This window comes from Oncorhynchus gorbuscha, linkage group LG05 (genome assembly GCF_021184085.1).
Source record: "Oncorhynchus gorbuscha isolate QuinsamMale2020 ecotype Even-year linkage group LG05, OgorEven_v1.0, whole genome shotgun sequence".
NCBI classification, from domain to species: Eukaryota; Metazoa; Chordata; class Actinopteri; order Salmoniformes; family Salmonidae; genus Oncorhynchus; species Oncorhynchus gorbuscha.
Genome location: NC_060177.1, coordinates 86,843,886 through 86,855,995, shown reverse-complemented (window position 1 = coordinate 86,855,995; position 12,110 = coordinate 86,843,886). Strand labels below are relative to the sequence as shown.

Sequence of the window (12,110 nt, the reverse complement as noted above, 5' to 3'; positions counted from 1 at the left end):
GCGCCGACCCAGGCTTGTGCGATGGGGGAGATCTTCATGGGCTATACTTGGCCCTGTCTCAGGGTGGTAAGTCAGTGTGTTTATATCCCTTTGGTGGTGTGGGGGCTGTGCTTTGGCAAAGTGGGTGGGGTTATTTGCTTCCTGGTTGGCCCTGTCCGGGATAACTTTGGTCGCTCCCTCTCTCTTCCTCCAGGAGGACCTGAGTGCCTGGTTCCTCTCTAGGTTACATGTGAATATTATCCTATGCCTACCTCTCAGTGTTCTGGCTTGTTGCTGGTGGAACTATTACCTCCATTTTCCTGCTTCTGGCTGTCAGTCTGCCTGGTCTGTCTGGTTGGTCCGCTGGTCTCCTGCTTCTGGCTGTCAGTCTGCCTGGTCTGTCTGGTTGGTCCGCTGGTCTCCTGCTTCTGGCTGTCAGTCTGCCTGGTCTGTCTGGTTGGTCCGCTGGTCTCCTGCTTCTGACTGTCAGTCTGCCTGGTCTGTCTGGTTGGTCCGCTGGTCTCCTGCTTCTGACTGTCAGTCTGCCTGGTTGGTCCGCTGGTCTCCTGCTTCTGACTGTCAGTCTGCCTGGTCTGTCTGGTTGGTCCGCTGGTCTCCTGCTTCTGACTGTCTGTCTGCCTGGTTGGTCCGCTGGTCTCCTGCTTCTGACTGTCAGTCTGCCTGGTCTGTCTGGTTGGTCCGCTGGTCTCCAGCTTCTGACTGTCAGTCTGCCTGGTTGGTCCGCTGGTCTCCAGCTTCTGACTGTCTGTCTGCCTGGTTGGTCCACTGGTCTCCAGCTTCTGACTGTCAGTCTGCCTGGTCTGTCTGGTTGGTCCGCTGGTCTTCTGCTTCTGGCTGTCAGTCTGCCTGGTCTGTCTGGTTGGTCCGCTGGTCTCCTGCTTCTGGCTGTCATTCTGCCTGGTTGGTCTGCTGGTCTCCTGCTTCTGACTGTCAGTCTGCCTGGTTGGTCCGCTGGTCTCCAGCTTCTGGCTGTCAGTCTGCCTGGTCTGTCTGGTTGGTCCGCTGGTCTCCTGCTTCTGGCTGTCAGTCTGCCTGGTCTGTCTGGTTGGTGCGCTGGTCTCCTGCTTCTGGCTGTCAGTCTGCCTGGTCTGTCTGTTCTCCTAACAATGAAAAAAGTGGACCAGCAATTACTTGATGTTATGGCTATTGAAATCTTTGTTTGTTCACTGTTGACTTCAAGCACCCTTCCACTGTTTTTATGGAAGTGGAGAGAGTTGAGCATGTTTCCCACAGAATTCAAGCCTAATTGAATAGGATCTCTATGGTGTTCCCTTTAACTGTATACTGGTGTCCTGATTCTGTCTGTTGTTACCCCTGCTCTGTCTGGCCTGAAAACAGGGGACCAGCAATCATTTAATGTAATTGCAATTGAAGTCTTTGTTTACTGTTGACTTTAAGCACCCTTTCACTAGACAGAGTGCCAGTCTGCTGTCACGCCCTCTCCTTGTCACTCTTTGACATCACAAACAGACTGGCACTCCATCTACTCTCACAGTGTTTTTACACAAAAAGGAAAGTGTTCAGGATGTTCACTCCCTTTACCTGTTTGTTCTCCTGTGCCTGGTTGTCATTCTGTCTGGTTGGTATGATTTCTTCCATTGGTCTGGTCTGTGTACTCCCCTGTGTCTGACTGTCAGTCAGCCTGGTCTGTCTCTTGGGCTCTGCACCTATCTCCTTCTGTGAGAGGTCACAACCACCGCCACCCTGGGGAATTTTTTTTAGGATTATGTCCAAGGGTCCACTGTGTACCCTTCCTGTGTGAAGGGGTCTTAACTACTGTTATCTACCTGTGTCTTAGCTACCGTCGCTGCTCTCTTCAAACGTCTGGTAGAGGTACCACTCCCAACGTGCTGTGAGGGACGCTCTGACACTGACCCCTCAGAGGGATCCTCTTCTATCATCCCCTCACTGTCTTCTGTAAAAAAAGCACCAATGAAAAAAAACACATATGCAGCTAAATAGGTGTTGTTAGCCTTATAGTATTAATCTGTGATGCATCATACAGAGGAAAAATACTATACTGGCAGAAATACATGATAGTAGACTTTGATCATATTTCTGTCATTATATACTGAACAAAAATATAAAAAACACAACACGCAACAAGTTACAGTTCAAATTAGACACTCAGTCAATTTAAATAAATTCATTAGGTCCTAATCTATGGATTTCACATGACTGGGAATACAGATATGCATCTGTTGGTCACAGATACCCGTCAGGAGATTTTTCAATCCCAATGATAATAACTGACAATCAATAGCTTTGACCAATCACCGAGGTTTGGAAGACCGTGGGTATAATAATAATTAGGCACAGACTCAGCTCATGCAAAAGGTTAGTACAGTTTATTCACGAGAACGTTCTAGTCCATTGTACAAAAACATCCATTTTATACTGGCTCCTTTCGCACATACCTTCACACAAACAGTAGATATCCTACGCACATACATACACACAAATCTTAAGCTACGCCTTGCTCAGACAGTCTGTGTTTTTCCACTATACAGATACATTGTTTAATCTGCAACATGTTTCATCCTTTTCTGCCTAACAGTTTCTCCCCTCCACGGGTGGAGACAGAATGTCCTGTAAGGAACACAGTATTACAACTCGTCTGTCGATGTCTCCTCTTATCGTTTGTTTCACACTTGCACCCTGCTTACATGCTAAAATGTCCTTGTTCTAATTCTGACTAAAACTACACACATCATCAGATTATAAATTGATGATTCTAATAAATTTCATACAATTATATGGTTTCAGGGTGGAATATTTTAGTCATTACCATGAAGTATATCAATACCTTAAAAAAGGCAAGAGGCGTGGATCAGAAAACCAGTTAGTATCTAGTGTGACCACCTCATGCAGTGTGACACATCTCCTTCGCATAGAGATGATCAGGCTGTTGATTGTGGCCTGTGAAATGTTGACCCACTCCTCTATAATAGCTGTGTGATGTTGCTGGATATTGTCAAAAACTGTAACACGCTGTTGTACCGGTTGATCCAGAGCATTCCAAACATGCACAATGGGTGACATGTCTAGTGAGTGTGCAGGCCATGGGAGAACTGGGACATTTTCAGCTTCCAGGAATTGTGTACAGATCCTTGCGACATGGGGCCGTGCATTATCATGCTGAAACATGAGGTGTTGGCGGCGAATAGGCCTCAGGGTCTCGTCACTGTATCTCTCTGCATTCAAATTGCCATATATAAAATGCAATTGCGTTCGTTGTACGTAGCCCATACCATAACCCCACCGCCACCATGGGGCACTGTGTTCACGTTGACATCAGCAAACCGCTCGCCCACACGATGCCATACAAGTGGTCTGCGGTTGTGAGGCCGGTTGGACGCACTGCCAAATTCTCTAAAACAACGTAGAATGCAGATTACGGTAGAGAAATGAACATTCAATTATCTGGCAACAGCTCTAGTGGACATTCCTGCAGTCAGCATGCCAATTGCACATTCCCTCACAACTTGAGACATCTGTGGCATTGTGTTCCGTGACAAAACGGCACATTTTCGAATGGCCTTTTATTGTCCACAGCACAAGGTGCACCTGTGTAATGATCATGCTGTTTAATCAGTTTCTTGATAAGCCAAATCTGTCAGGTGGATGGATTATCTTGGCAAAGGAGATTTTTTGTTATTTTTATAAATAACCTTTTCGTGCGTATTGAACATTTCAGGAATATTTTATTTCATCTTATGAAGCATAGTACCAACACTTCATAGCGTTTATATTTTTGTTCAGTGTAGTTTGCACATACTGATTTACCAAGTAGCACCACCAGGAGGAAGCAAATACACCATTTTGATTGAGTCTCTGGAAAGTGTCAGACGAGCAATGACGGTGAAGAGAAATTATATTAGTTACCCGTTATGCTATCAGAGAATGATAATCCAAAATAAATATTGAGCAACATAATATCCTAGAGACATTAGGAGTGATAATAGTTATAGTAGCTATATTGTTCCTTGGCTTGCATGTGTACAGGAGCTTCTACACGACAAGTTGCATTGGCTTGCATCCCAAATGGATTCCTATTTCCTATATATATAGTGCACACTGAGCCCTATAGGCCCTTTGTTAAAGTGAGTGTACTACATAGGGAATAAGGTCACATTTGGGATGCAGGCATTGGGTTACAGTACCAGTCAAACGTTTTGGACACACCTACTCATTCCAGGGTTTTTCAAGGTGTGCAAAGCTGTCATCAAGGCAAAAGGTGGCTACTTTGAAGAATCTCAAATATAACATATAATTTTGATTTGTTTAACACTTTTCTGGTTACTACATGATTCCATATTTGTTATTTCATAGTTGTGATGTCTTCACTATTATTCTACAATGTAGAAAATAGTAAAAAACCTTGAATGAGTAAAAACATTTGAAAATTGCTTGCTGTTTGGGGTTTTAGGCTGGGTTTCTGTACAGAACTTTGTGACATCAGCTGATGTAAGAAGGGCTTTATAAATACATTTGATTGATTGATTGATACTGTAAGTGCCACCAAAAGCAGTTGCTTCATTCTACAACTGGTGATAAACTACCATAAATGAAAAGTCTTCAGTAGGACTAGACAGGGCAGGCACACATTCAGAGTGTAATCTGTGCAAATGCCTGCTAGCGCTGCAGCCTTGAACACTCACTCTCTTTCACACACACACACACCTCCATCATGTCCTTGAGCGATAACACCGTCCATTCCCTTCTCGTCATCTGGATTCCCAGAACTCCTAGCGTTGAAGAGAGGAAATTAGTAAGTAATCAACAAGGAAGTAAGTAGAATGGTATTTACTCATTAGATAATTGTAACGTTACACAGTTAACCATAAACGTGCACTGATAACTAAAACTGAATATGATGTAGCTAAATGGATTATACACACCTTGACAAAAATGGGGATTGGATCTGCAGAAGGAAAACATTTTCAAAACGCATTGGAATCCGACAAATAATCAGACAAAAGAACATGTAAGCTAGGACTTCATTTTGTGTAAACCCACTACTGCTACACTAACCCAATTGCTCCCTAGGTTCCCATCCAATTGGTGACAGACTCTCATGCGAATATTCTAGAATCCGCAAAAATGAAATATGCACATTTTCCCCCCAGAGATGTTTCCAACAAATTGACTTGTTGCGGATAAAAGTGTGTGCATTATGAAGTATTGTTAAATTCCCATGTACCGAATAAAAAATACACGTTACATGGGTTCCCATCACATTTACCACTCTACTAATGATTTTTATTACCAAAATAATGCGAGTTATATAGCGAATGTGCCCACTCTGGTATTGGCACTTGCGCTCTAGCCAACAGCTCAGATACTGTGCGGGTATAGCCTACATGATGAGATACTGTGTGTGTATAGCCTACATGATGAGATACTGTGTGTGTATAGCCTACATGATGAGATACTGTGTGTGTATAGCCTACATGATGAGATACTGTGTGTGTATAGCCTACATGATGAGATACTGTGTGGGTATAGCCTACATGATGAGATACTGTGTGTGTATAGCCTACATGATGAGATACTGTGTGTGTATAGCCTACATGATGAGATACTGTGTGGGTATAGCCTACATGATGAGATACTGTGTGTGTATAGCCTACATGATGAGATACTGTGTGGGTATAGCCTACATGATGAGATACTGTGTGTGTATAGCCTACATGATGAGATACTGTGTGGGTATAGCCTACAGCTCAGATACTGTGTGGGTATAGCCTACATGATGAGATACTGTGTGGGTATAGCCTACATGATGAGATACTGTGTGGGTATAGCCTACATGATGAGATACTGTGTGGGTATAGCCTACATGATGAGATACTGTGTGGGTATAGCCTACATGATGAGATACTGTGTGGGTATAGCCTACATGATGAGATACTGTGTGGGTATAGCCTACATGATGAGATACTGTGTGGGTATAGCCTACAGCTCAGATACTGTGTGGGTATAGCCTACATGATGAGATACTGTGTGTGTATAGCCTACATGATGAGATACTGTGTGGGTATAGCCTACAGCTCAGATACTGTGTGGGTATAGCCTACAGCTCAGATACTGTGTGGGTATAGCCTACAGCTCAGATACTGTGTGGGTATAGCCAACAGCTCAGATACTGTGTGGGTATAGCCTACATGATGAGATACTGTGTGGGTATAGCCTACATGATGAGATACTGTGTGGGTATGGCCTACAGCTCAGATACTGTGTGGGTATAGCCTACATGATGAGATACTGTGTGTGTATAGCCTACATGATGAGATACTGTGTGGGTATAGCCTACATGATGAGATACTGTGTGGGTATAGTCTACATGATGAGATTATCATGGAGAAAAGAGCCAGATTATTTTTATTTATCAATTGGCAGCCAAGCATCGATGATCATGTCACCAGAATAAGACCCTCGATTTTAATTGGAAAGGCGTATCAAGTTCATCACCTTGCACTTTCACCACCCTGTGAAGTTCATAACTTTTTTTTTTCACCTTTATTTAATTTTTTATTTGAATTATTTCACCTTTATTTAACCAGGTAGTTAGGCCAGTTGAGAACAAGTTCTCATTTACAACTGCGACCTGGCCAAGATAAAGCAAAGCAGTGGGACAAGAACAACAACACAGTTACACACAAACAGATGTACAGTGAAAAACACAATAGAAAAATCTATGTACAGTGTGTGCAAATGTAGAAGAGTTGGGAGGTAAGGCAATAAATAGGCCATAGAGGCAAAATAATTACAATTTAGCATTAACACTGGAGTGGTAGATGTGCAAGTAGAGATACTGGGGTGAAAAAGAGCAAGAGGATAAATAACAATATGGAGATGAGGTAGTTGGGTGGGCTATTTACAGATTGGCTATGTACAGGTACAGTGATCGGTAAGCTGCTCTGACAGCTGATGCTTAAAGTTTGAGAGGGAGATTTTAGACTCCAGCTTCAGTGATTTTTGCAATTTGTTCCCGTCATTGGCAGCAGAGAAATGGAAGGAAAGGTGGCCAAAGCAAGTGTTGGCTTTGGGGATGACCAGTGAAATATACCTGCTGGAGCACGTGCTACGGGTGGGTGTTGCTATGGTGACCAGTGAAATATACCTGCTGGAGCACGTGCAACTGTGGGTGTTGCTATGGTGACCAGTGAAATATACCTGCTGGAGCATGTGCTACGGGTGGGTGTTGCTATGGTGACCAGTGAAATATACCTGCTGGAGCACGTGCTACGGGTGGGTGTTGCTATGGTGACCAGTGTGCTGAGATAAGGAGGGATGACCTGGAGCCAGTGGGTTTGGCAACGAATATGACGTGAGGGCCAGCCAACGAGGGCATACAGGTCGCAGTTGTGGGTAGTATATGGGGCTTTGGTGACAAAACGGATGGCACTGTGATAGACTACATCCAGTTTGCTGAGTAGAGTGTTGGAGGCTATTTTGTAAATTACATTGCCGAAATCAAGGATCGGTAGGATAGTCAGTTTTACGAGGGTATGTTTGGCAGCATGAGTGAAGGATGCTTTGCTGCGAAATAGGAAGCCAATTCTAGATTTCATTTTGGATTGGAGATGCTTAATGTAAGTCTGGAAGGAGAGTTTACAGTCTAACCAGACACCTAGGTATTTGTAGTTGTCCACATATTCTAGGTCAGAACCGTCCAGAGTAGATGTCGACCGATTATGATTTTTCAACGCTGATACCGATTATTGGAGGACCCAAAAAAGCCGATACAGATTAATCAGACTTTTTTTTGTTTGTAATAATGACACTTACAACAATACTGAATGAACACTTATTTTCACTTAATATAATACATCAATAAAAATCTATTTAGCCTCAAATAAATAATGAAACATGTTCAATTTGGTTTAAATAATGCAAAAACAAAGTGTTGGAGAAGTAAAAGTGCAATATGTGCCATGTAAGAAAGCTAACGTTTGAGTTCCTTGCTCAGAACATGAGAACATATGAAAGTTGGTGGTTCCTTTTAACATGAGACTTCAATATTCCAAGGTAAGAGGTTTTAGGTTGTAGTTAATATAGTATTTATAGGACTATTTCTCTCTATACCATTGGTATTTCATATACCTTTGACTTTTGGATGTTCTTATAGGCACTATAGTATTGCCAGTGTAACAGTATAGCTTCCGTCCCTCTCCTCGCCCCTACCTGGGCTCGAACCAGGAACACATCGACAACAGCCACACTCGAAGTAGCGTTACCCATCGCTCCACAAAAGCCGCAGCCCTTGCAGAGCAAGGGGAATAACTACTTCAAGTCTCAGAGCAAGTGACGTTTGAAACGCTATTAGCGCGCATCCCACTAACTAGCCAGCCATTTCACATCGGTTACACCAGCCATTAGGCTGATAGGCTTGAAGTCATAAACAGCACTGTGCTTGCAAAGAGCTTCTGGCAAAACACACGAAAGTGCTGTTTGAATGAATGCTTACGAGCCTGCTGCTGCCTACCATCGCTCAGTCAGACTGCTCTATCAAATCATAGACTTAATTATAACATAATAACACACAGAAATACGAGCCTTTGGTCATTAATATCGTCAAATGCGGAAACTATCATTTCGAAAACAAAATGTTTATTATTTCAATAAAATATGGAACCATTCGGTATTGTATCTAACGGGTGGCATCCCGAAGTCTAAATATTCTTGTTACATTGCACAACCTTCAATGTTATGACATAATTATGTAAAATTCTGGCAAATTAGTTCGCAATGAGCCAGGCTGCCCAAACTGTTGCATATACCCTGACTCTGCGTGCAATGAACGCAAGAGAAGTGACACAATTTCACCTGGTTAATATTGCCTGATAATCTGGATTTATTTGAGCTAAATATGCAGGTTTAAAAATATATACTTCTATGTATTGATTTTAAGAAAGGCATTGGTGTTTATGGTTAGGTACAGTCGTCCAACAATTGTGCTTTTTTCACAAATGCGCTTTTATTAAATCATCCCCCAGCGTTGCATCGATTATATGCAACGCAGGACACACTAGATAAACTAGTAATATCATCAACCATGTGTAGTTATAACTAGTGATTATGATTGATTGATTGTTTTTTATAAGATAAGTTAAATGCTAGCTAGCAACTTACCTTGGCTTCTGCTGCATTCGCGTAACAGGAAGGCTCCTCGTGGAGTGCAATGAAAGGCAGGTGGTTAGAGTGTTGGACTAGTTAACTGTAAGGATGCAAGATTGGATCCCCCGAGCTGACATAGTGAACAAGGCAGTTAACCCACTGTTCCTAGGCCGTCATTGAAAATAAGAATGTGTTCTTAACTGACTTGCCTAGTTAAATAAAGCTATATATTACAAAATATTTTTACAAATCGGTGCCCAAAAATACCAGTTGTTAGGAAAACTTGAAATCGGCCATTCCGATTAATCGGTCGACCTCTAGTCCAGAGTAGTGATGCTAGTCGGGCGGGAGGGTTCCCGCAGCAATCGGTTGAAGAGCATGCACTTAGTTTTACTAGCATTTAAGAGCAGTTGGAGGCCACAGAAGGAGAGTTGTATGGCAATGAAGCTTGTCTGGAGGTTGGTTAACACAGTGTCCAAAGAAGGGCCAGATGTATACAGAATGGTGTCGTCTGCGTAGAGGTGGATCAGAGAATCACCAGCAGCAAGAGCGACATCATTAATATATACAGAGAATTGAACCCGGTGGCACCCCCATAGAGACAAGGCAACTCAGTTAAGAACAAATTCTTGTTTATCATGATGGCCTACACCGGCCACACCCGAACGACTCTGGGACAATTGTGCGCCGTCCTATGGGACTCCCAATCACTGCCGGTTATGATACAGCCTGGACTCAGAGGAGTTTTGTTAAGATCCCAGACGCTCGTTCTGAACGTTAAAACGCATCGCTTGCGCTACGATTTTTTTTTGGGGGGGGGGGCATAATGAATGTATCTTTTATATCAGCGAGAAAATTATTTTAAAAAAAAACAAAAGGTTCAAATTACTACACATTTTTATACAGGGTTAGGATTCTCTCCATGTTATATCGCTTTTTTACAGCAGACAGATATATGTGCTAATTAGCTATCTAGCTTACTCCGTGTGTAAGCTATCTGGGGAGAAAGTGTAGTTTGTCAACTGGAGGCACACACAGCTTGTGGTACTGTAAAAAACTGCCACAGTAAGTGTATATTTTCTATTTGAAAGATTATTTCTCGCTGATATGAAAGAGGGGCATATCACCATATGTTTTAAAAACATGTTTGAATGTGATGATTGACATTTCTAAATATTAAAAATACAGCACCGGGAATTGTAGTTCACATGGAGCCAACCGTGGGCAAATGTCTCCTCTGAAAACCCAACCGGAGGCGTAAAAAAGGTTTTTGAGAGCTACTGTTGCACAAGCTACCTTTTCAGGTGTGAGACGCACTTGGTCCAAGCCATCCAAACGTCTACAAGTCAACATCGCTATCTGAGGAGAAAACCCTAGCGGACAGACATGGTATCACATTAGAAACGATTATATTACAACGGAAACGGTGAGCAGTGTCAAAGATATGGCAGTCCGAGGCCTTGATGGAAGGGCCAACTTACCGTCTGTGCAGCCATTGATGGTGTGTGGTGTGGACAAATGATATGAGTAGGGCGAGTCTAGCAAATCTGCAAGCATCAATCTGTAAAAAACAACAGGAAGAAAGTAATTCATGTTAGCTAGCTAAATAGTGGCTAACTGCTAACCAGCCATAGCCGACCTAGCAGTCGGACAGGGTTTCATTTTGGCACAAGAGAAAACGTTTCATAACAATACTTTAGCCAGCTATTTCATCCACGAAAAGTGTGAAATCGGCTGGAGAACTGGGTCGTCACTAGTTAACACAGCCACAAAAGCGTATTTATGGCTAAATCCCGCCTATTTATTTTCTAAAAGTCTGACTTCAAACCTAACCCTAACATTAACCATACTGCTAACCTTACGCAATGTTTTTATTTTTATGTTTCCAAGTTTGACTTTGTGGCTGTGGTAAGTAGCGAGAACTGGGGTTTGCTAGAAGTTATCCAACCAACGTTAGCAAGCTAAATGTGTCCAAACCTGTCCAGGTAAAGATTTGTTTCTTCTTCTCCTTCAGAATCACCAACAATTGACGCCGAGTCATTGTCGACATCAGAGAAGCAACTTGTCTCCATAACATGTGTGATAAATTTCCAATTAGTCAATATTTACATCTAGCTAGCGGGCCACGTCGACGTTACTAGTTTGGATTAGTAACGGATGAGATTAGCGCGCGAAAAGAGAAAATGTGTGACTGCAGACTCTCTCTAGGCTGTTCCTGGTGGGCGTTCCTGGTGGGCGTTCCTGGTGGGCGTTCCTTGCCAAATTGGAGAAAAGTGGAAATACTTTTTTTTCTGCCACAAGAGGGCGTAGCAGACTGAGTAGGCTACAACAGTACCCCTTGTTTTCCCATGGCAGGAAAAAGATTGCGCCAAATATAATATTAGGCCTACATTTGAAAAACTCTGAGATTGGGCCTGATTTGGCAGTGGCCCTCACTCAGCCTCCACTCAAAACTAGTGGTCACCAAAAATATTTTATTTATTTATTATATATTTATATATTTTTAGCAGTGTTTACCAAAACCATTCCGGTTTTAGAGAGGTGAAAGTCGTTGTTCCAGGCCAGCATAGCAGCCTACACCTTCCTACCTCAGACTGGGAAGAGCTAAATAAATATCAGTTGAACCAGAGGTGTGTGTGTGTGTGTGTGTGTGTGTGTGTGTGTGTGTGTGTGTGTGTGTGTGTGTGTGTGTGTGTGTGTGTGTGTGTGTGTGTGTGTGTGTGTGTGTGTGTGTGTGTGTGTGTGTGTGTGTGTGTGTGTGTGTGTGTGTGCGTGTGTGTGTGTGTGTAATAAACCATCAGCCCATATTATATAATGTCTGTCACCTGCTCTCCTGGACCGAGTTATTTGACAGCTGCTTTCTTGTGAAATGTTCTAATCTAATACATACCTCCTTAGCAACAGAGTATGAGTGACAATACCACAAATGTATTGATAAACTCCCATGAAAACTCAACTGAAATTAATCAAATAAGGCAAAACACTGG

General features: G+C 42.8%; 1 protein-coding gene across 1 annotated transcript in view; it reads right to left on the bottom strand.

Moving 5' to 3' along the window:
- Positions 1-11,263, bottom strand: part of LOC124034953 — a 60,748-nt gene extending 49,485 nt beyond the window's left edge. The window contains exons 1-9 of the mRNA XM_046348345.1: positions 11,101-11,263; positions 10,605-10,684; positions 10,420-10,496; positions 9,139-9,171; positions 4,902-4,924; positions 4,684-4,748; positions 1,788-1,915; positions 1,543-1,704; positions 290-1,100 (exon numbers count right to left, since the gene is read on the bottom strand). Coding sequence (XP_046204301.1) covers positions 290-1,100; positions 1,543-1,704; positions 1,788-1,915; positions 4,684-4,748; positions 4,902-4,924; positions 9,139-9,171; positions 10,420-10,496; positions 10,605-10,684; positions 11,101-11,195 — 1,474 coding nt within the window. The 5' untranslated portion in view covers positions 11,196-11,263. The remainder of the gene's footprint in view (positions 1-289; positions 1,101-1,542; positions 1,705-1,787; positions 1,916-4,683; positions 4,749-4,901; positions 4,925-9,138; positions 9,172-10,419; positions 10,497-10,604; positions 10,685-11,100) is intronic.
- Between the last annotated feature and the right edge of the window lie 847 nt (positions 11,264-12,110).